At 38.5% G+C, this 25,987-nt stretch overlaps 2 protein-coding genes across 2 annotated transcripts in view; both read left to right on the top strand.

The window, feature by feature from the left end:
* Positions 1-10,950: 10,950 nt before the first annotated feature.
* The window catches only part of LOC126818650 (protein FAM221B), a 107,377-nt gene continuing 92,340 nt past the window's right edge, over positions 10,951-25,987 (top strand). Inside the window, exon 1 of the mRNA XM_050546176.1 lies at positions 10,951-10,960. The gene's annotated coding sequence lies outside the window, so the exon portion shown is untranslated. The remainder of the gene's footprint in view (positions 10,961-25,987) is intronic.
* LOC126818591 (uncharacterized) overlaps positions 17,846-25,987 on the top strand; it is a 71,671-nt gene continuing 63,529 nt past the window's right edge. The window contains exon 1 of the mRNA XM_050546063.2: positions 17,846-17,988. Within this exon, the coding sequence (XP_050402020.1) occupies positions 17,977-17,988 (12 nt within the window). The 5' untranslated portion in view covers positions 17,846-17,976. The remainder of the gene's footprint in view (positions 17,989-25,987) is intronic.

The following is a 25,987-nucleotide window of genomic DNA, read 5'->3' as shown; positions in this document are numbered from 1 at the left end:
TAGCACCAGTGCGCTATATCTATATACTTCCTTTGATATTTTGTTGTTTATTTCTGGCAATGTCTGTATAGTTGGGTTTGTCAGCATGGTTGCCTTATCGGTTTTGTTTTGCGTGTTGTGCGATTCTTCTGGACATGCACGCTCTCCACCACCGACGGAGCAATAACCCCAACGTTTGCATTTGACCATACATGACAGTCACCGAGGTTGTGGAAGTAATTGCTGGTGTACCTCCATATGACAAAGTTTTCTACAATAGGTTTCTACATACAATACACATCACTGTTAAATCCCCCAGGTTCTACCAGTTGTAGTACGTTTTCAAAGTTCCGTTAGAAACTACAATCTGCAACACATGTAATTGATAATAAAGCTTCAATTTGCTGGGTTCTCAAAGTGATATGTTGGGTTGAGCTCACAACCACCCAGTCATTGCCATGTTTATTTACGGGGGGGGGGGGGGGATGGCCGTATGCTTTGTTTCGATTTCCCGGTTGTACGTGACAAAAAGTAGGGTCGCCTGTCCAGCCTCGTGGGTTTTCTCCGGGTCCTCTGGTTTCCCCCCTCTGCTAAAGATCCCTACGCGCAGCGAATTATTGAAATAAAATTGAACCATGTGTTTGTCCCAAAATGAACTAGATGTGTCGAGTGGACGTTTCTTTACAGTTTTCGCTGAGTATACTTTCTGATAATTCATCCACATTCTCTTCATCTTAATCACGTGTTGTGTAGATTTCTATTTCACAATAACCTTTATGTTCATAAATGAATATAATCGACAAAACGCTGGAGTTCGTAATTGGCCTAAAGAGAAGCCACCTTGGACACCATAGGCACTAAGTATGTATTACGGTGCCGGCATTGCTTTCTCCAACGTGGCCATGACACTGAAATCTACATACTTTTCTTGATGTAAAAGTGCAAGACTCGATACAAATCGTCCACGGGTTACTGTTTTCGACGAATCCATGGACATTTTATAATTTCTGCTTGCACTTTTTAATCCTTAACATGGGGAAAAGTATCAAATCAATACACGGAAGGGTGTGGCTCGGATGAGCCAAAATTGTGTTCCATGGTTGGCTGTCCGTGTAGGGAGGAGCGGGGGGGGGGGGGCGGGTTTTCAGTACGGACGATCTTGGCCTAAACACGTTATAAGAAAAAAAATCCCTCTTCACCCACAATTGGAGTACATTTGAGGTTAAGTCTCGAGTCGCGCCAAAACGTTCAAGTCGAGACTGTGATGCAAGTCAAGTCGGAGTCGATATCTGCTACCAGTACCTAATTAGTCTATCTGGGCCAAGATCTAATAATTGAATACCATGTCCACAGAATAAGAAATTGACAATCATGTCAGGCTCACTGTCACTATGAATTTCCGTCGCGCTCTTTTAAGTAACAGTTCTCTTTGAGGAATCGAGGACTAGCCTTGGGCAATTTGTAACCCAAATAAATCAACAAATCTGGCGTAATTCTGTCCTTACACATTCGCATGCCTCTCATTGAGTACTTTTAAGACATTTTTTGATAGAAGATGGTGGTGTCACGTGGTTGCTGATATTTTTAAACGTTTAAGAAATGATTTTTTTTTCTTACATCTTTTAAGGATTCAGTAATGCTAATGCAGTGTTACATAAAAGGACTGATTGATTTTAAATTCTTTGTAGGAGATAATGCTGGTGGAGTAAAATTATTTAATTTTAATTAAGTTTAATATAAAATGGAGGTATACCGAACGTGAACGATAATGACATTAAGCAGGCGCTTTCAGTGTTTGACAAATATAAAAGTTCTTCCGATCGTAATGTAGCAGACTTGTCATGCGAAGTGCATCGCGTTCAAACATGTCAGAATAAATCGTGTTTACCCATCAGAGAACAAAATGCATCCAAGAAACCAGCATTGCCGAAGATTTGTGTTTTTCACTATGGATGAGAAAGGTTGGGACATACTAAAATTTGAAAGACGTGAAGCGTACTATATTATTTTCTGTCCATAATAAACAACAGTAACACCAGATAAAAACGAAGTACGATGCACTTAAATAGGATTTGGCTGAGTTGTTAAATAGCTTCGGGCGATGGAGCAAAATACACCGGGTTAGGAGATGGGCAGAAGCCAGACCGCAAACAATAACTATGAAGTGGAATCAATTAATTTGAAAGATGAATTTAAACGCATAGATCGGATGGGGATTAGTTTAAGCCATGTATCTCGGATGAAAATTCACCAGCACAAAAAAATGCAAAAATATTACAGGCTTGGGGGTGGGAGGGGGCATCTTCAATAGAAGGCTTGATCTCAATTTAACTCCGTACATCCTATCAGGAGGCAGACCACCATTAAATTTCACCATCTCGGTACCCACAAATTGCAGTTCGTCTATTTATAGAATTTTCTCTCTGCCTCTTTTCTCCTCTTTTGCATGCCCATTTTTGTTGATTTTTTTTGTCTAGAATGGGCGAAGAGGATTTGAATTAACATTTTCTGTCCGGTTGTGGTAAATATTCATGATACATGGGTTATCAGGTTGGCTACGGTGATACGTACATGTTTCTAGTTTGTGTCAAGGTTTCCGTGGAGGTCGCCATGTTTAATTGTTAAAGGGAGATGATTCGGATAACGTAGCTATGAGTTCGGGAATTGCAGACCAGGCTAGAAACGTCTAGATGCTTCAGAAACATGGCGGTTGGGGTGGATGGGTAAAGAAACTAATGCTCTCACGATGTTTAGGGGCCCTTTTAGTCTTGAATTGACGTCGTTTTAGATGATTTGGTAATAATGTTTTCAAGAGAGAACCCACGTCCCTTCGCTTGATTTGATATGTGTTGCTTATTTTGTCTTGTCCACAAGATTGTCTTGTCCTTAAGATTGTCTTTTCCACAAGATTGTCTTATCGAAAAGATTTTCAAATTTAAGTCGTCAGAATTATATTTAGATCAACAGAATTTCTACTTTCTCTTTCTCCAACAGAATTTTACCGATTGGCATATCGCGGAAATGACAGGTTTAGTACTTACAGCATTATATTTCAGACTTTCTACACAGATTTTCTCCAATATAATTTCTTTTATCGTAATAAATGAGAGCCCGATACACATGCATAACATTAGATCGAAGAAGTTCGGACAACCGACATCATTGTATGGCATTACCATTACGTTGAAAAGGCACGAGAAAAATGGGGTGTTTAGTTCAATTGACACAAACTAGTTCATGTCGATGCTAACATACGGTTCAATTTTATTTCAATCATTCTTTTGCGCGTAGGGGTGTTTAGCTGTGAGGAGAAAATCCAACGAGGATGGACAGACGGTCCCACTCCTTGTCACGTACAAGCGGAGATTCGAAACCACGTCACTTGACTTAATGACATACCTGGTCATTTAACGCAGTGGCGATAAAATAATTCAGCTTCCCCCCCCCCCCAGTTTAAACGAGCGATTGCCATGCAAGATATGTTCACATTTTGCAAGAGATTTGTCGGGCAGTTACGAAATTTAAACTCAACCATCGATATGGTGTAACGGTGATATATGTAAACGATTTTCAAAATCGGATCAAAATTGTGACCTCTAGAGGATCCACAAGCTAAAACGTATAATCAGGGGCCATAATTCAGGAAGTTACGATCCGATATGCGCGAATATCGAAAGGAACCAATATGCATGATGTAATAGTCCGGTGGCTGAAGGGGGGGAATCGCCACCCGAGCTGTGTATTTATGAGACCAAGTTTTTCTAGACCAGTTTTTTGCGTAGATTCCGAATCTGGGTGGTGATCAGGCGTTTGAGGGGGCGTTTTCGAGATATAAGGGGTCAAATGTCATTTTGTTGGCATAATATATTAATAAAACATAAATTTCTAGGACTGCCCATCTATAATTAAGTGTTTATGATGCCCCTGGGCAACTGTTTTGATTTATAGGGAGGTGGGGTGGGGGTAATTGTATGGGGGTGAGTGCCGGGGGGGGGGGGGCAACATGTATTTTGGTGGATAGAAATCATTTCGTTCATAGTTGAGCTTAAAGTTGTATCTCGTTAGCGTTTTCGTTCGAAATATTAAATTATAATGGTACTTTTCAAGAGATCTGGAGATGTAATTCAAAAACACATTAACTCAGAGATATGTTTAGTTGTTAGTTTATTCTTAGTCATCATCAGAAGATTCAAAATCAAAAGTTCATAAGTGGGGATAGCAGGTGTGTGTGTGTGTGTGTGTGTGGGGGGGGGGGGTCATTATGTTGACATAATATATTAATAAAACATACATTTCTAGGACTGCCAATCTTTAAATAAGTGTTAATGATGCTCCTGGACAGCTGTTTTGATTTGTGGGGAGGTGGGGTGTGGGTAGCAGGTGTGCGTGTATAGAAGTGCGTGGAGGGGGGTACAATTGGCGGGAAGTGAGTTCACGTTGATGATTTTCTTAGAGGTTGGTAAAAACATTACTTTTTAATTCCACTGCACATCTCTAAATATGTGTATACGATTACCATTGTATGGGGGAGGGTAAATGTATTTTGGGGGACAAAAACCACTTGGTTCAAAATTGACCTGAAAAGTGGTTTCTCGAGATTTTGTTTAGTGTCAATATCGTCATTCAAAATATAAATTATAATGGTACTTTTCGAGAGATCTGGAAATGTACATAAAGAATCCACATGTTTAGATATTAGTTTATTCTTATAATATGTGCGGGATAGATATCTTCTTGATGGCTGATCAACAACCTGCGTATATCCTTTGGATATGCTTTAGATACCCATTCACATTGCAAACTTCATTCCAGCCTTGTATCGCCGAGTCATCTTGTTCGATCATTAATTTTGCAACCTGTCTCCATATTGCTGCAACATAATTATTGCGTTTAATATGCAGCAAAAGACTACTCAGGCAAGAAAGTTTTGTTATTTTTCATCACAAATAAAATTCCTCCAGAAGATCTTTCTTCTAGTGTCATCTACTGATGTAAGTCGGTTTTCGCCGTACAAGGTACATTTAGTACATGTACAAACAATTTTTTCTAAACCAGCAATTACGTCATCAGAAGCATCATTTGTCTTTCTCAGCTCTTTAAAAATTGTTAGAAAGTTGGGATTATCTTGAAAAAGAAAGACAGATAGTCATTACCACAGAAAGCATGTACCGTAGGCCGAGAAATTCTCGACACTTCAAATACTAATCTTGATTGGATCAAAAAATATAAATATCAAGACTAGTATTGAAAGTGTCGAGAATATCCTAAAACTGACAACCAACCACGAGGACACCAAAATATCTTACCTACTCCTCTTCGCATTGCAAATTAATGGAGGTGGTGAAACAAATTGTATTTTGCGTTCTTGCTCGGGCGAAATAGACATCCCAATCAATCTCTTCGCAAGCGATGATCCAAATATACAAATTTTGATCGATAATGAGACGGGCAATGGTAGAAAATATCGCGAAAGACGACTTACATCAGTAGATGAATCTAGAAAAAAGATTTTCTGGGTGAAAAAATAACAGACCTTTCTTTATTTACCACCTTGTCGTATACACATGTACGTGGTCTTTTGCTGCATGGCTGGAATGAAGATTTACAATGTGAATTGGTTTCTGAAGCATATTCAAAGGATATTCGAGTTTCTGGCCAGCAACCAAGAAAATATTTATCTCGCTCATATGAACTTTTGATTTTGAATCTTCTGATGAAGACTAAGAATAAACTAACAACTAAACATATCTCTGAGTTAATGTGTTTTTGATTTACATTTCCAGATCTCTTGAAAAGTACCATTATAATTTAATATTTCGAACGAAAACGCTAACGAGATACCACTTTAAGCTCAATTATGAACGAAATGATTTCTGTCCACAAAAATACATGTTGCCACCCGCCATCACCCGCATCGCCCCCCCACCCCTGCCCCACGGGCACTTACCCCGGCGTCCACCCCCATACAATAGGAATCTTATAAACATATTTAGAGATGTTTCATCAAGCTCTTAGAAAATCATCATTTAAATCAACGTGAACTCATTACCCTGCCAATTTTATCCCCACCCCACCCCTCCACACCTGCTACCCCCACCCCATAAATCAAAACAGTTGCCCAGGGGCATCATAAACACTTATTTATAGATGGGCAGTCCTGGAAATTTATGTTTTATTAATATATTATGCCAACAAAATGACATCCACCCCCCCCCCCCTATTGTAGACATTTGACCCCCTATATCTCGAAAACGCCCCCTCAAACGCCTGATCACCATCCAGATTCGGAATCTACGCAAAAACTGGTCTAGAAAAACTTGGTCTCATAAATTCACAGCTCGGGTGGCGATTCCCCCCCTTCAGCTACCGGACTATAAGCATACATTTCGAGTTTCATCAAAAGCAGATGAAAATTGTGACTCTAAAGTGTTCACTGTCTAAAAACGTGATTTTTCGTACAATCAGCCATACATTTTTCGTACAATCGGCATAATTCGTCCACATGAAAATTTGGGCGTATAAAAACGGCTTATGCATGAGTTCTATGTTTGGCCGAGTAATAAATATAACTATAAGTGCATTTTTGCCTTATAAAAACATCTGCAAAGTAATAAAACAATATTTGTCTTAATATGTTACTATTATTTGAAATAATAAATGAATTGAAATAGTTTTTAGCGTCCAACTTTCCTCCACAAATGGGCTAATGAAGAGGGTTGAATTTGTAGTACACTAACATCAAAAGATGTGGTCACATCTGTAGCCCACCGACCCAACGGTAAACCACTGCTAATGAATACAATGTAATAGCTATCAATTTATCCTGATCCCATCGATAGTTAAAAGGGTGTATACATTCTTAAAGAGTGTAATTTTAGTGTCAGATACAAAATTATTTATTATAATAGATGATAATGACACAAAAATGGTTTATTAATAATGGGTTATTATTGTCATAAGATGTCCTCCAAAAAGAAAAATTGTAGTATCTGTGGTTGTATTTGAGGTAAAAATATAATATTTGTGTCTATACTATGGTTTTTGAAGTGTAGGATTGCGAATTCAACGTCAGATTATGTGTATTATTTATAGTTTGTGTAGTTGAGCATGATGTCAAAATAAAAATGTAAAAATAACTATATTATGCATTAGCTGCTGTCCGTAATAGTGAGATAATAATTAATAATAATTTTATTAATTTATGATGCTAGAAGGTTCTTGATAGTGTCAATACAATAATATATCATAGCTTTCGAACCAGCAGAACAAAGTTCGTCTGTAGAACTATATTGCTAAGCGTTATCCATCCGATGGAGATTGATAAATTAGGGAAGATTCTGCTGGTGGTAATATCTCTGGTGTGACTAACTGTTTTGGTATTTACAATTTTGGTGAATAAATTCTGATTCGTTAGCTTAGAAATATTTACAGTTCCTTCTTTCTCCTCCACGTGAATAGAATATAATACCATAGCTTTAACACCAACAGAACAAACTTTGTCTTTATAGAATTATTTGGATAGCAAATGAATTCGCAAATTTGATAAGCTCTGATCTCACACAAATCCCATAAAAAAGAAGAGCTGTACATATTTTATTTCACCTCCTTGATACTTGTTTGTCAGATTAACATATACAAAGAAAAGGGTATTATAACACCAGAGTTTTATGCACTCAACAGAAATTTGTTTGTTGAATATATGCGAAAGTGAAATGAAAATTCCCATACATACCAGTGAAACTCTCGGTGCAGCACGTAACAGACCTACGGTGCAAGAAAAGCATATTTGGGATATCAGCTATTGGACTCAGGTAAGTTTTAAAGTCGCCTTGTTCACTGTATGTATTTCACAATGGGACCTCGATAACTACCTACCGCGAAAAGATGGCAAGTTAATTATTGGCATGAGGAATGCTGGAATGTCAATGAGCCAGATTGCACGACAGTCAGGTCACCATCCTTGGATCATTAGTCGGTTATTTCGAAATCATCAACAGACTAAAATGCAAGAGAAGATGCAGCCCTTTTGAGACTCGTGCGACATCATCCTCACCGCCCCCATGCCCACAAAACTGTTCGTAATCGGCTGGATATGGCGCTAAGAGACATATCAATCCACCTCTTTTGTATCAAAAAATAGGATATTAGATCCAGTATCAAGAAATCGGACATTTTCAGATCCAGTTTCAAGAAAGCTGGTGTTAAATCGTTTCATCATTATAATTTCTGAATCTAGTACTTTCGAAAGTTCGCTTTGTACTTTTATAATAAATATTTACAACACTTGACCGAATTCCTGTTATATTTATCACACAGATCTATATAATCAACAGACCGTGCACAATACAGATCGCGTGCAGATCAATAATTATATATATAGACACACATAGCATTAATGTTAAATGACGCCCCTAATAGGATCTAACCAGGCATTTATTAGAACAAACATACGAAATCATGATGTTTTTTTCATTTACTATGGAAGAGTATTTTTATTGTTCTTTTCGAAAATGTAAATTATTTTCTGGCACATTTACGTACGGTACCTTGGAAAGATCCCTATTATACATTATGCAGCATGTGATTGTGAGTGTGTGTGTTGGGGGGGGGGGGGGTTGTTTGGTTAGAAGTTAAAATACAAGTAATCGTTTAATTCATCGTCGGAAAGTATCTTTCTATCGCTATTTCAATATATTACTTATTCCCTGACACATTCATGATTACTATGACATTATTTAGAAGAGATAGGACACTCTTTCGTTTGAGCAAAGAAATATGTAGCTATCAGACAATAACCCAAGTACTGAAAAAAGACCACTTTCAATTTATTTTCTTTATCGAATGCCCGGTCCGATTAGCCATACCACGTACGTCAGGTAGTTTCACTGTAGTCACGGTCATCGAGCGATTTTTCTTCTTGCATATATGCTTGCTGGATTCCCCATTATTGTATGGTGACTTATCGTATGCTAGGTTGATTTCCGCTCATGTCTCCATAATGTTCCGGTTCGATGAATTTCGAGAAATGTTTTTTGAAAAATGTTTTTTTTCCATGATTTGTATTTGGAGATTTGTTGTTCGAAATTTGTTTTTCGTTGTATGTCTCTGATGAAATGTAAATGTAGGCTATTTAAATCGAATCTTTTGTAAAAAAAATTCGATTTTTATATTAAACTACAATTAGATTTTGAAGTATTCAATTTACAAATCTGATATGACAAATGTCTGATTTGAAAAACAAATATTGATTTTAAGATAAAATTGTCAATTTTAGTGTACAAATGTCAAAATAGGGCAACAAAAGTCGAAATACGACAACAAATAAAGAAATAACAATTAAGGACTATGAATTAGGAACTAAGAATTAAGAACTCTGAATAAAGAACTGTTTGGTCTTCCATACAGTGCACGCTGTGCAGGCCTGTGCCATACCATAACTGCCAATACGAAACGCTTCATTATCAATAAATTCTACCTATTTAAATATTTATAACATTTAAATTATACAATTTACAAATCTGATATGACAAATGGCTGATTTGTAAACCAAATATTGATTTTAAGATACAAATGTCAATTTTATTATACAAAAGTCGAAATACGGCAACAAATGAAGAAACAAGAATTAAGGACTATCAATTAAGAATTAAGGACTATCAATTAAGAGTTAAGAAAACTGAATAAAGAACTGTTTGGTCGTCCATACATTGCACGCTGTGCAGGCCTGTACCATACCATAACAGCCAATAAATTCTACCTATTCAAATATTTATAACAATGTCTGAATATTATCAATTTTATGATTGTACGTTATGCAGGCCTGTACACTATCACAGCAACCAGTACTAAACACTGCATTCTCAATAAAATCTACCTATTCAAATATATTTATAACAATGTCTCAATATCATCCACTATAAGTATCCTATATGTTCTATATTTAATTATCTATGTATTATACTGTATCATATCTGTTACTGTGTACATGTATCTCGAATTACAAATTAAATGGAATTAAATGAAATTTAACGTGCTACTGTTCTGATCCGACTGGGCTAATGAAGACAGGAATAGGCCATGCAGTGTACTATGAGGGAAACGTTTAAAGGGCAGCAACGTTACGACGTACTCTCATATAGAATTATGACTGACAAGGGGTGTTTTATTTGCACACCAATATGAACAAGTGAAGGAACCTCAGTTTTTCGTCAGATTCGAATGACTAATATCTCATTAGAGGTTAATATATATGTTTATATCCCAAAGAACTTGGTTCCTTGCGATATAAGCGCATATCGGACCTTATAACTTACCGTATTATGGCCCCTAATAGTAAGAATAAATTTCATTTGATTTATCACCATTACAGCATAATTACGGTTGAGTTCGAATTTCGTGAAAATCGGACATAATGACCGGTCCCCTTTAAGTATAGAATAATGAGCATGTAATACCAAGGTTGTGGAATGTGGATCCTCTAGAGGTCACAATTTTTATCCCAAATATATGTTTATATCCCAATTCCTTTCGATTTTGGCGCATGTCTCACTGGAACATCCTGGATTATGGTCCCTGGTTGTACGAAAAATCGCCTTTTTTTTTTTAGCTTGTTCTCTGCCCATCTCTTGCAAACCGGGGGCGTATCTTGCATGGTAACCGCTTGTTTATATAACAGAAAAGCCACAAAACGCCCTCCAATAGGCGCATTAGATAAAATCTGTTATTGAGCATGGTGTCGATTATCCTCTTGTACGTGACAAGGAGTAGGATCGCCTGTCCAACCTAGTGGTTCTTCTTCGGGTCCTCCGATTTCCTTCCACAGCTAAATACCCTTAAGCGCAGATGAACTGTTGAAATAAAATTTAATCATATTATGTTAGTCCCGAAATAACCTAATTGTGTCGAGTGGACGTTAAAGTCTATCTTGCTCTCTCTCTCTCTCTCTCTCTCTCTGCTATCAGTGATATGCCAGGAAATTAGTTAAATATTCGCCTGGTCGATATTTATACAACAGTAAATGACTAAGAGTTTGTGACGCCGCCATTTCCAAGTATCGGTAAAACCTAAAGCCATTAACTTTTGACATTATCAAAATAAATAAAAAACATCAACAGGATATTTACATTGTTTATCACATATTGGACATTTTACTTTTCTTTCATGTCTAGGGTTCCCTGTGAAATGCTAGATGCAGAGGTTCGGTGATTTCCCGGGTTAAATCCTTGATTTCTTGCCACCAAAGGACAAGTGTAGCGTCTAGCACTAAGAAATGTGAAAATGGGGGGGGGGGCATTTTAAATGCGTAAGATTAATCTGGACAGCTTGTAAAAGAAAGTCAACAGCGAGTATTTCAAATTTCAAAAAAAAATTAATTTCACTCTTATCTCAACCTTATTGCAATTGCTCATGGACATCAACACTATAATATTACATATGTGACGATTTTTAATTTTGCAGAGATGACAAATTGAGCAAGCAATCTGCTGGGATAGAGAGAATTCTTGGATGATCCTTTGTCGACTTCTTTTTCCGCCATGTAGTAGTCTACTGGACGTTTAAATCTCTCAATGTTCTCAAACCCGGTAGCCATTAGGTCATCTCATAGGGGGCTCTCCTCTCGTCACTCGAGCAGTGACACCCTTAAATGTGTGGCATGTGGGAGATCCGTGGAGTCTTTGTCGTGGAATCCAGTATTTTGATAGTAAGATTGGGTGTTTCTGCTTTCTATATAAACCAAATATGTTATACTTTTGTTGGAAATAACTGCTCTATAAATACTTTCGTGGAAATGTATCTTTAAATCTACCTTTCGACGTTTAACCTTTTTAATAGAATAAACTAAATACATTTGTGGCATGTGGGGGATCCGTGGTGTGTTTGTCATGGAATCCAGTATTTTGATAGTAAGATTGGGTGTTTCTACTTTCTATATAAACCAAACATGTCATACTTTTATTGGAAATAACTACCCTATAAATACTCCCGTGGGAATGTATCTTTAAATCTACCTGTCGACGTTTAACCTTTTTAATAGAATGTACAGGAACACAATTTGTAATTTGATCAGCCATGTTTTAATCTGATCAATATACTGTACAACCATTATGATATTGATTTTTATGGCATAGAATTCATTCAATTAAATTTTTCGCTTACTCATCTTATGGTAACTGATAGCCGACTATTTTAATTTATCTCATATGTGTCCACATACTGTTTCGCTGTATTGCCAACTTCCGTTTTATCATGACTCTGTGAGGACGGCGCTGTCTCAACATCAGATGATCACAAGCAACAAGGAAGGAGACGAGATGCTTCAAAATCAAACAATAGATGCTCCCGCAATTGTGTACGTCTGTTCCACCAGTCTGTCAAACTAGGGAAGCGTGATTGAATAAGTTCTAGGTCAACATGTCTTTGGTAAATTACAACAGTAAGCTTAACGCCAATAATCCAATATTTGCTTCAATATCATTCAAGTTGTCATATTTTATGACTTAACCTGAGTTAATCATACCATATTTTAACAATGATCGATGGGTTTCCGTAATCTGAATTAGTGAAATGTTGTAATAATATTATCATGTACAACAACAATATTATCATGTACAACAATAATATCATGTACAACAACATTACCATGTAGGCTACAGTGGTAAACGTTTTCCTGATGGTTGATATTTTGTTTATTTTCTCCTAATTAAATGTTAAATAATCTATTTGGGTACATTTTAGCAGTGTTTACTATTTGATATTTTCCGAATAAACTCATATCATGCACAATTACCTCGAAACAATTTTCACCGACACTCATGCAATATATGAATGCTTGCTGGCTACATAATATAATATTTACGAGCAGTGGAACATATAGAGAATCTCAGACGAGTCTTTTTTTGATATAAAAGAAACTGAGTAGGAGATTTTATTTATCACCCAATCCTTTCTTACATGCACAAATAAATAAATATAATTCTTTACTATAGATGCCACTTTTAATGAACCTTGTTACTTCACGGCGTAGTGATACATCGTTTTTGACAGCAATTCAACCATTGCAAAGTCCTCTATATTGACGTAGTTCCTTTTTAATAAAAAGAAAGTTACTGAATTGTGTTCTGAAAATAAATAATTTAGTTCCTTTTTATTGACCAGTAGATTATGAAATTAATTCTATCACACAAGCATTATCTACTGTAGAATGTGTTATGTTATGTTATGTGATAAAATACACATAACATAATATAACAGATCATGTTACTCTTATAAATAATAATATCAATTTTACAAACATCGTATACAAAGCACTGATTATTACACTATAGTAATAGATAGCTTTATGCGTTTCAACTGAATGAAAGAATGAAATAATAAAAATTAATTATTAAAGCTGGAACGAATGTTAAAACCGTATTAGTAAAAAGATCATTCTAGAACGGCTTATACAACAGTGATTTCCTATATGCGATATGATTCCAGTTAGAAGTGGGCGTATACCTCCAGTTAGTAACGCATTGATTTCAAGAGCCTCGGTTGCTCAGTGTGTAAGGTGTTGGATCCCTAACCTTGACATCCGGGTTTCGATCTCGCTTGTACGTGACCAGGTTGGTAGTGTCGCCTGTCCAACCTCATGGGTTTTCTCCAGGTCCTCCGGTTTCCTCCCACTGCTAAAGACCCCTACGCGCAAGCGATTTATTGAAATAAAATTGAACAATGTGTTAGACCCGAAATGACCTAGTTTGTGCCGAGTGGATGTTAAACCCCATTTTTCTCACACACTCTCTCTCTCTTTCCCCATACCAGTGTTGCAGGATGAGCGGTCTAGCAAGGAATAGTGTACATGTAAGCGGACACGTAACAGAAACCTAGATAATTGGCATTAGTCATGACTGAAATGTATTGGCCTCTTGTGGTTATAAAGATAAGGGGGGGGGGGGTTATACCATGCGGGGTTTGGTTGGCTGAATAATCTAACGCGTTTGCTGTAGTTCATAAGGTCTGTCATTGAATCAAGTGTCGTTTCGATTCCCAGTTTTTGTATGACAAGGGGTAGGGTCGCCTGTCCAACCTCATTGGTTTTCTCAGGCTTTTCACCCCCCCCCCCCCCAACCATCTGTCCTCTGTCTCTCTCTATCTTTTTCTCTAGATAACGAGAAATGGTTTTGAAATTTCATTCAAACCTGAACCTGCTTTAAACTGAGCTCAGTTATGAGTATTTGAAGGTTTGTCAGGGTAGTCTCGATTGTCAAGTACCATTGCTACGATAATAAGTAAAGTCTGCAATAGACAGATTTAGCTCTTACATAATGCATCATTAACTGGTCATTTCTCTGAATACATAAAATTTATCTTTTGTATATTTTGTGCAACATCGTGGTGTTAGGTACATGCCTCCCCGCGTTCAGTTTGAGAGCGACAGTAGCTCTTTGAGGAATGACCTTGCCCATTAATCAGAAGGCCAAGTGTTCGGTCCCGGTTTTGGCAGATATATTTACTCTTTTATCAATGATGCGGGGTAAAGTCCTGTCTGAAGAACAGTGTTTAGCCTATAGGTTGGGAGGAGAAAACAAGCCCCTATTTGAAGAATAGGTAAAAACCATGCTGTCCTACCAAATTGTCCCCATAGCATATTTAAAGGCGTATGGGGACGTCATTAAGCAAGTTGTTGCTAAAAAGTACAACGTGTACACTGGACATTTGCTTTGCAGCCCATCAGAAGGATTCCACGCTCTTCCTTGCAGGACCCTCCGACCTCTACAACTGAAAGGGGTAATTGGATTGGAAACCCAGCTGCAGTGAGCCAAGAACATACATCAGTGTGTTTACAGATCAAGTTTGCTAATTGATGTCCCGTTTCATTTCCATTGTCATGTATATAACCTATGGAAACAAAGAGAGTTAATATTTATATATTTTGTAAGCCATTAGACTAATATCAATATTGCCTGTTATATGCTTACATAATAACGCGGTCATTTATCCATAATATGTCGGTATAATGAGTTATAGAGAGATGTTAACCTAATAAACGCATCTCTTTTGTCTGTTGTGGTTGGGAAACAGGTGTTTCTAGTTTCATGACGTGGGGGTGGGGTGGGGAGGGTGTAGATGCTTCTAGTTTTATGACGGGGAATTAGAATCTGCTCGTTTTATGACGGGGAAATATAGGGCTTATTCTACAAGTTTTATGATAATATATATAGTTTTATGTAGCTTGTTTCGAATTCTAGCTGTCAAGGGATATTTTGTGGACCATTCGAACAAAACGACACCGTCCCTGTCAAGTCCTGCGTTGTGCATCACTGGAAAGTGTAAACCGTGCAGGAAAATCCATAAGAGCCTTCTCGAACAAAACCAGGAAATGAAAATGAGACCTCCTGATTGGTGATCCACCGCGGCTACAATTGAACGAACATCCAGTGCACCTGCCTATATCATTTTTTTCAATACTGTACATAATTATTCAGTCATTCGCGTTGGCGTATACGATACATACTACTAACTAATACACATATGTATACTATCTATAAATAACAATGAAATACGAGCTGAGAGAATTCATAGCTTTATGCATTTTCATTATCCATGCGGATAAACCATTAATAATATATTGCAAATAAAATATAGCTTTTAAGATGATTGCCTAAACGTTAGAATGAAGATTGTTTCCGTGGTGGTTCTCATATTTGGGGGTGGGCTATCTATGGGGGCTTTTTTTCGGTTTTGTAACTAAGGAGAACGAATGCTTAAAATAGAGCATCGCATAGAGATGGCTTCCAGTCTATGACACGGCACGGTATCTAGTCGTTCGGGTGGGACGGTCAACGGAGATCCCATGTACACAAGTACGTAAAGGTATCTTAAACTGTCGGAATTCGATGAAATTTCCCTCGTAAATGACTCTCTGTGAAGCTTTTACCCAAAAGAGCCTAATTCTAGAGCTATAACCACAGTCCAGCATAATTAGTGTGTATGTCTATGTAAATTATTACATGTCACTGTCGTTTGTCTGTTGAGGGTTTGGCGGCTGCTCCGAGGTTGGAATTTTGGTATAAAGGGCGACTCGAGTCGGGATTGACACGTGGATTTTACTGTGAGAAGCGATTCATTTTCCCCACGGGTTTTTCTTTCTATCCGCACTAATAACACCAAACATCAGTCAGTGTGACAAAGTGCTCTATAGCTTTCATCAAATTGAACGATCATATAGGTGCATAGAACTTACTGACCCCCATCTGATTTTGATAATATATCATATCGGCTTTTCAACTATACACTTTGTTCTAAACACGTGCGCACTAATTAAGGCTAGCAATTCCACGTGTATATATTTATATCAGTCAGCGAAATTAAGATGGCGAGTCTACCACTTTCGGCTTGGGGGTTGTACTACTTCCGCTTTCACGAAACGTTTTATACGGAAGCGTCGGAGGACTTCACGAGTGTAACTCCAGGTAACTAGCTGGTTTTCTGCATCAATCAGGATGATGGAGTCGAGCGAACTTCTATAAGGAAGCTTCGGAGGCCTCTACCTGTGTAACGCCTGGTAACCAGCAGATTTTCTGCACCAACCGAGATAAAAAGGATGAGCATAACTTGTTAGGCAGACAGTGAAGTTTCCACTGACTCTTATTCAAATTCAGACTACCCAGGGTTATTTTACGTGCACGCCAACGATCACACGGGAACTCGGTTTTTCGTTCCACCTGAGCGACTAGACGCTGTCTCTCACCAGGCCCTTCGTCCTGCACAAGGTTACCCTGGGAAATAAGGGGGAAATTTCTCGACTAAAACCGGGTTGGAACCCGCAACCTTCTGGTTTGTGAGCCACTGTCCGGTCTTCTGCGACAGTAGCATTATATTATAGTACAGTACTATATCTATACTAATATTTGTGACTGTCGTTTGTCTGTCTGTCTGTTCCTGATTGGCGGCTACACTAGGTCTGTCCCGAGTCTGAAATTTGGGGTATAGAGGTAGCTCGGACCGGGGAGTAACATAGGCCAGGTGGCGTTAGTCTACCACTTCCGGTTTCGGAGCTATGTCCCCCGAGCGAAGCGGCGTTGGCGGCTACACTAGGTCTGCCCCGAGTCTGAAATTTGGGGTATAGGGGTAGCTCGGACCGGGGAGTAACATAGGCCAGGTGGCGTTAGTCTACCTCTTCCGGTTTCGGAGTTATGACCCCCGATCGAAGCCGGGTATCCTGCTAGTAGCTAATAAAAGTGCCAGTAGGTAGTACGCTGTCTAGCTATATATGTACTCCAGACCTTCTAGAAGGACGAAGAATTCCCTATCCAGTCATAGCCGATACCCTATGCCCTACAATAGCATTAGAGTCAGAAAGATAACTCTTTGCAGCTATATATACGCCTCTAATCAGAAGTGTGATCGGGTGCTCCAGGCATACAGAGAGTTCACCGCCCAGTCACCCGAATAGCATATATTGCCTTATATATTCTACGACAGTAGATTTTAAATGCGAACTGTGTCAGTGGGTAGAACTCTAATGAGAAGTGGGGTCGGGTGTTCTTGGTAGGCTGCGAGTTCCCTATCCAGATGCTACAAGTTCCCTGCCCAGTCATGCGAATAAAATATACATTATATTTATTATACAACAGTAGGATTTAGATGACAACAGGAACTGTGTCAATGGGTAGAATACGCTGTATACTAATAATGGTCGACCGCGAAATGATGTGAAATACTTTCACTGTCATCAGTACAAATAAAATGTCATTATATCGATCGATCTGGCTGTCGAGCTGAAACTCACTGACCTTAACTCCCAGATTCATCGTTTAACGTTTATAATACTCGTAAGAATGAGTGGCGCACGCGCTGTGAACGAACAACGGTGCGAGCGAGCAGCAGGTTAGAATGTGACAATGAGCGTCAAGAAGTGAGAGTTTGGCATTCATAAAATGACGATGTTACGTCGGGTCTGTTTGTTGTTCAATTTGGGATCGGCACAGCCATATGTGATAAATATCGTCGTAGATGGATAACTCGGTAAGCTATCTCTATCTATATATATATATCTGTATATTGTCTAGTTTATATATATGTATATATGAAAGGGATGATCTTGTATTATATATATGTGTGTATCTGTATATATATATACACAGGGGTTTAGCATTACGGAGTGTAATACACACTTTTAACGGATTTAATATCGACTGTCTACACAGTCAAATCATTCTTTGATTAATGGTTACATAAATATTTTATTAAATTGTTTCCTGGTCGCTTCGTGTTTTCATAATGGGTTTATTGTGGCTAAACGAAACGAATAATGGACGGAAATCTTAGATAATTTATTACTCTATCGTAAAACGTCCCTTATCCTCAGTGATCGCCAATTAGGTTATTTGATGAAATGAAATGGAGTTTAACGTCCTACTGTTTTGCTCTGACTGGGTTAATAAAGACTGGAATACGCCATGCAATGTGCTATGAGGGGAAAGTTTGCCCTACAGCGCCCTATTCTTATATAGACTTCCAACTGCTAAGGGATCTTTTGCGTGCATGTCGATGTGTACCCGAGACCTCGGTTTTACGTCCCATCCGAACGATTATACGTTGTCCATTCCCAGGACCTCTGTCCTGTACCTCTGATAGAGGGAACGACACTAGAAAATCCCGATGAACTTGGTTCTGCAATGACTTTGGAACTCAGATCTGGCCAATATCCATGTCTATGTTGGTGTCATTAACAAATACTACCTTCTTTAAATTTAATTTATTTTTCAGTAAACCGATTGCTTAAGTCGTTGATAATGGGTGTTCGTGAATTCGTATTCAGTCTAGAATACCTAATGAAACTTCTCATTTGACGTGTTCACAAAGCTTTCATTTTTGTTCTTTTGGTGTTTTGTTTCTTCTTCTAAACCTTCTACAAACTGTAAATTCGGGAGTTCAATCGCTTAATTTGGTTATACGTTTTGATAATGGGTGTTCGTGAATTCGTATTCAGTCTAGAATACCTAATGAAACTTCTCATTTGACGTGTTCACAAAGCTTTCATTTTTGTTCTTTTGGTGTTTTGTTTCTTCTTCTAAACCTTCTACAAACTGTAAATTCGGGAGTTCAATCGCTTAATTTGGTTATACGTTATGATGCTTCATTTTGAAGAGTTCACATAGCTGTTACGGTTTTTCCTTGTTTTTCCCTTTTCTCTATACCTTCTACTAGAGCCACGGTGGCTAAGTGGGTAAGACGCTGGCTCGCTAGCCTGGAGGTCCGTGTTTGATACCGGCATTGGCCGAGAAGGTTCATCGGGATTTTCCGACGTGGTTTTCCCATGTTAGTGGCGCAGGACGGAGAGCCTGACAAGGACAGCTGTCAAGTCATTCGGATGAGACGAAAAACCGAGGTCCCGTGTATACATTGGCGGCACGTAAATGATCCCTTGGCAGTTGGAATTCGATATGAGTAGGTCACAGTGCCGCTGCCCGGGCAACATTTCCCTCATAGCACACTGTATGGCGTATGTCCGTCTTCATTAGCCAAATCGAAGCAGAACAGCAGGACGTTAAACCCCATTTCATTTCATTTCTATACCTTCTACAGACAAACTGACAACTCTTGGATCCGATCGCTTAATTTGGTGATAGGTAATGATGATGGACGTGTATACTTATTCCGTCTAGAAAACCCAATATCACTTCTTATGTGTCGAGGTCGAATTTATAACAAGAGTGAACTAATCGGGTGAAAACCGGTTTCATCATTTTGCATGTGATTTTAAGCTTGGTTTAGTATGACAGTGTCAATTTAACTTCCATCATGCGGGTAACCGCATTCTTAGAATACAGACTTTGTCACGCCATTTTCTACACATCGAAATTCAATACGTTGAGGACCGAAGAGTCTAACGCAGTGATTCTCAACCAGGTGTGCCGCGAGATCTTCCTAAGTGTCTCGCGAAATTTTGAACAGCACACTAAGAAAATGCGAAAAACCACGTGATCCCAATTGCGTATTCACTGGTGTCTACTGGTAAGTTCATATCTGGGTTTTTCTTTATTTTTCCAGTCATTATATGTGTCTTTGACTAGTCTGTTTCTACGGATGTATGCCGTCTATGACTTGCCATGTTTTTATTTTGCCTAATTCCAATATTTTTCATATATATTTAGCCAGGGTGGTCGCTATTTTTTCATATGTTCCTAGGTGTGCCATTGGCAAAAAAAATGTTGAGAACCACTGGTTTAACGCATGCGCTTAAGATCATAAGATACGAGCGTATGTCATTGATTCCCAGCTTGATCAACCCCGTGGGTTTTCTCCGCGTCCCCCGGTGTTATCCCGGAGTTCTAGAGTACCTCGAGCAATCACTGAAATGAATTTGAGCCATGTTAATAATGACATTATTTCGAGTGAACGTTAAAATCAATCTCTCTTGGTAAACAGAGAAATTTCGATTTAAAGTATATGTGCGTCAATTACATTTTTCGGAAAATAGCAACGCTAAAATGTACTCAAACACATTATTTAATATTTATCTGAGAAAACAAAATCAAAATAGATTTCTTAACCACTGGACGAAGTCCCTTTAACATGATTTAAATCATGCCCAACCTAATACGCTTCGCATTTAATTAACAGTCTAATGTTAGTCTCATATTGAGTTGGGTATCCGATTTAAGATTTATTAAAATTAGTAATTCATCCCGTATATCTGATATCTTTCTTCACAGCTTATGAATTAGTGGGCGTATTAATCAGTCGAGCCGCGGTGGCTCGGTGAGCAAGCTATGGGCAAGGCGTTGAGTCGCTATTCTAGAGGTCCCGTGTTCGATACTAGTTTTGGACGAGAACATCGGGATTTGCCGCGGCGTAGTTCCTACTTATCAGTGGTGTAGGATTAACGGTCAGGGAAATAACAACGTATAGTCGATCGGATGGTACAAAAAAACGAACACATGAATGAACACATTGACAAGTTGGAATTCGAATGGTTTAACGCGTGCGCTTCAGATCATAAGGTCCGTCATAGAGTCAAATAGCGTTGTTTCAATTCCCTGCATTAGCGTGACAAGGGGTGGGGTCGCCTGTCCAACCTCATGGGTTTTCTCCGAGTCCTCCGGTTTCCTCCCACAACTAAAGACCCCTAAGCGCAAGCGAATTATTGAAATAAAACTAAACCATAATATGTTAGTCAGAAACAGAACTAGTGTCTCTTCAGGCATACGTCCGTCTTCATTAGTGTAGTACTATCGGACTTCTTTTATTGTTGTGTCTGTTTCTTCGTGATCGTAACAAAACTACAACATCAATGGTTTTAAAATTTTATTGCTAAGCTTTAATGGCTTTGAAGGTTCCTCGTTCTCAATAATAATGGCTGTTAGGAATTTCTGAATAAGCTCTGATCCAACTCGCTCTACACCCTAATTTATACCCCCTAATTTCTGCAGGTCTTCGATAACCTTGACGTTAATTTCCATCCAATATATGGAATAAACCTCTTTATTTCTCACGAGTAATTGAGGAGACATTACCTTACTTGGTCTACCAACCATAGGCCAATTAACAGCCGGAATTTGATGGATATCTTGACAATGATTATGATTTTACCAAAATATCAATGTTTTTATGTATAACTATATATTCACGTTCATTAAGTACGTGTGATTTGACTCTATAGACAGAGTGAAGCAACAATTTTGCAAAGAACCAAAATTGTCTCAAGGACCAAAATGTTACATTAAACCGGTTGGTGCAGAAAGGTTAAAGGTTAAACCCATCTCATTTCATTTTATTTCTGTACATAGACAGTGGAACCGGTATAGTGACGTACCATCTGGATTAAAGATATTTCTCATAAACAGTGATTGCAAGTTGACTAAAGTCTGAGAATGCTTTGTGAACTCGGGGCTTGGCGCTCTGGAATGTAACCATAGACTTCACAAACCTCGTTTGTTAATTTTGTCCCGAAATGACGTAATTTGTCTTTAATGGGCGTCCTCTCTCTCTCTCTCTCTCTCTCTTTCTCTCTCTTAAAGTTAAAACATGGACCGTCTGGAGTGCGAGTTGCATGACAAACGTCTATCTTGCTTTGTTTTAAATTACTTTATTTATGACAGTGAAAATATAAAACAATACCGAATGATAAAATCAATGGCTGGTGTACTGTATTATTATTGTCAACAGCAGTGCTCACTCCGGCTTCCATTTTTCATTTTAATTTATTAACAATATAATTTTTCCGCAAAAAAAAAAAAAAATAATAATAATAAAAATATCTATTAGGTTTGTTCAGTAATTTTATTACATTTTTATTTTCAATATAAATACATAAAATTACGATGTTACAATTTACAAAATTCTTGTCTGCTTTGCAAAGGCCATTTTGTTTGAAAGCTTTTTTGGTGCACTACAACCAGTGAATGAATTTGTAACAAAACATTGTTTTGGTAGCTACATCATACCTTACCCAGAGATTTGAAAATTTATATTCTTCGCTAAAAGATCTAATTTTTCCAAATGCACTTTAAAGTTTACGCTTTTCGAAATTTTTCTCTATCGCGGACTGACTTAACAGGTTCAGTTTATCGTACATAAGATCCAAAATCAATTTGTATTATCGAAAATCAACTTATCGATTATTGATTCCACAAGTAAATTCCATTAATCCTAACTTTATTGTTCTCTCTCTATCTCCTTAATTGGTATCGGATGTTCTTGTAAAAAATGAAATGGGGTTTAAGATCCTACCCTTCCAGAAAAATGAAACTAGGTAACTCTGTCTCATTACTGGACATCAAGCCTATGGGTTTCGAAAATACCCAGAGTAAACGAATGCCTGGCAAGGGCGAGTGGCTATATTGGTGTGCACGTAAACGATCCCTTGATTTTGAGGAAGAATAGTCGGAAGAGACACTGTCTGTGGTTTTCTCGTGGTCTTCAGAAACGCCGCAGCTATCGGAAATAATATGGCTCCAAGGTCATTTTTGTAATAGGAAAATGAAATGAGGGCTTAATGTCGTATTACTTTGCCCCGACTGGGCTAATGAAATTGGACATACAGATTACAGTGTGCTATGGGGGGGGGGGGGAATTTCCCCGAACAGCGGCGCAACGGCCTTCTCAATATAATACCATCTGCCAGGAGTTGTTTGTACAGTGGACCTTTGTTTTTTCGTCCGCTCCGAACGACTATATATATTGTCCCTTGCCAAGCCCTCCGACCTGCGTCACTGACAAAGGGGCACCACGCCAGAAAATACCGAAGAACTTTCTCGGTTAACACAGGGATCGAACATGGGGCCTCAAGGTTAGCGAGCCAACCTGCCTCCCACCGGAATAAACACCGTAGCGATCACAATGAAGATTTGATTTAGTCTAAATTCAATAACATCTCTAGTCGTCCAGTAACCTGAACCGCCATTCTGATATTAATTTATTGTGAAAATTCAATTTATAATAAATTGGTATTTGATGTAGTCTGTGCAGTCAATACAAACTGACATTACTCGACCAGATTAATACAGCTATATTTTCGATTCCGGCTGAATGATTGAAAGGGCGATCTTCGCTGTCTTATTTTAAGAGGGCTGGCTGAAAAGTTCTAAGCCCGCCAAGGATAGATCATTTGGGTTGAAACACAATTTTTCCAACCAACAAGTACAATCATTGAATGAATCATTTGAAAGAACTGCAACTGTAGCGTTATTATTGTCTTCGTACCAGACCATCTTGTGAACCTACCAATTGAAATCAACAGAAATGGATAAAACTAACTATAGGGCAGTCATCGAGTAACTGCAACTGACAGGACTATCCCCAACACAGATACATGCCGACATGATCTCCAGTTTAGGAGATGATGCTCCTTCCTGTGGAATTTATGCGTGGCAAAGAGAGCCTTGACGATGCCTGCATCCTGGAAGGCCATCAACAACACCCATTCAAGAAAACATTACCCGGGTGTATGACATGGGGATGGCTGACGGACGATTGACCACTCAACGTATTGCCAGTTTTGTGGGCATCTCTCATGAGAGAGTTTAGCACATTATCACAAACGAGTTAGGAATGCCAAAAGTTTCTGCAAGATGAGTGCTAACGCTCTTGACTACGGGTCAGATCGTCAAATTCCTGACGTCCCTTAATAATCTTCGCCGTTTTGAAGCCGATCCTGATACATTTTGGGCCAGATTTTTAACCATGGATGAGACCTTTTTTTATAAAATGAAAAAGTAACTAGCCGGTCGTTATTTTCCTCTATTGATGACGTCATGTCAGCTGTGGCCGAAGAACATTTCTTCCTGACCGGCACCCAGGCCTTGCAACATCGTTTGCAAAAGTGTGTACACCTCGAAGGAAACTATGTAGAAAAAATAAATGGAAACCATCGACTTTGTACAGCGTTTTTCACAGGTCTTTCACAAATAGGCTTAAAACGTTTCAATCAGCCCTCGTATTGCTTGGTTTAATTGAAATAGAACAATGCGTGATGTGATTGTGGATTTGATCAGAACGAATATCATATTAGGAGAGGAGAGGGTGGCTGTAGACGGCCCTGAATCAGAACCATATACATGTAGCCTAAAAAGAGTCTGACCAATTATGGCAATGGTCACCATTTTGTTACCCAATCTATAAGTTTAATAAATCTGGTGGGTCACGGTGGCTAAGTGGGTAAGACGCTGGCTCGCTATCCTTGAGGTCGGGTGTTCGATCCCTGCATTGGCCGAGCAAGTTCATCCAGATTTTCCGGCGTGGTTCCCATTGTCAGTGATGCAGAACGGAGGGCCTGACAAGGACAGCTGTCTAGTCGTTCGGATGGGACGAAAATCCGAGACCCCGTGTGTACATTGACGTGCACGTGAAAGATCCATTGACAGTTGGAATTCTATACAAGAGTAGGCCGTAGTGCCGCTGTCCGGGCAAAATTTCCCTCATAGCACACTGTATGGCGTATGCCCGTCTTCATTAGCCCGGTTCGGAGTAGAACGTTAAACCCCATTTCATTTCATTTAATACATCAACATCAGAACAAAACAATCGTCAGTGATATAGCGGGTAAGAGGCAGGAATTGTGTAAGAGGTGGGAACTGCTAAGAATCGGTAATTATATAGCATAAATATTATACCAAAAAAAAACTTATCACAGAGATAATTCAAAATTAATATACCTACATGTTTGAAAGCTTGACAACTGGAATTCATTAGCTCAGTTGATACAGAAAAGTAGGACTTTAAACCCCATTTTATTTATGTACATAGACAGTGGGACGTGTAGTGAATACGTAGTATTTTTTAAAGTAATCGTCACCCAAAAAACTTAATTTATAAGCTATGTGAACTCATCAAATTTTGAAGAAGGTTCATCATTTCTATAAATTGTCCTGAACCCTTTTTAAAGTATTTGCAATGAAATATGTTTAAACTAACAACTTAATTTCTATGAATTGTACTGTATATAACATGTCCGAATCACGTGTGTTAATTACGGTGGTATCGTGAGGTACTTAAGAGACCTTTCAGCCAAAACTTCCGACTTGATTCATTCTCTGACGAATGCATCTGCCATATTCCACGTCCGTTTCCGGTTGTGATCGGTAAAATAATAGAATGATTATATGACCTTGTGGATGTTTTCGTTTGGCGCTCTAGATCACATGTCTGTCTTTCAACCAAGAGATGTGGTGTCAAATCCCACACGTGTACGTGACAAGGAATAGGTCGCCTCCCAAACCTCATGGATTTTCTCCAGGTCGCCCTGTTCCCCCATCTGCTAAATACCCCTACACAAGCGAATTATTGAAATTAAAATTGAACATGTTAGTCCCGAAATGACCTAGTTTGGTTAAACCCCCACCTCTCTTATTTGAGATCATATATAGACTATATATGAGCTGGATGAAAACAAGCCAGCCCCACCTATAATTTTTCTTTAAATCTTATGATGGGCCCCTTTTAATCCGATTGAATCCAAACAGGAAGATCATCCACCGTTCATATTTTGATATTGTTTCATAGATATAGTTAGTTATGTCAC

Source organism: Patella vulgata, chromosome 4 (assembly GCF_932274485.2).
Source record: "Patella vulgata chromosome 4, xgPatVulg1.2, whole genome shotgun sequence".
NCBI lineage: Eukaryota > Metazoa > Mollusca > Gastropoda > Patellidae > Patella > Patella vulgata.
This window is presented reverse-complemented; position numbering and strand designations above follow the sequence as displayed.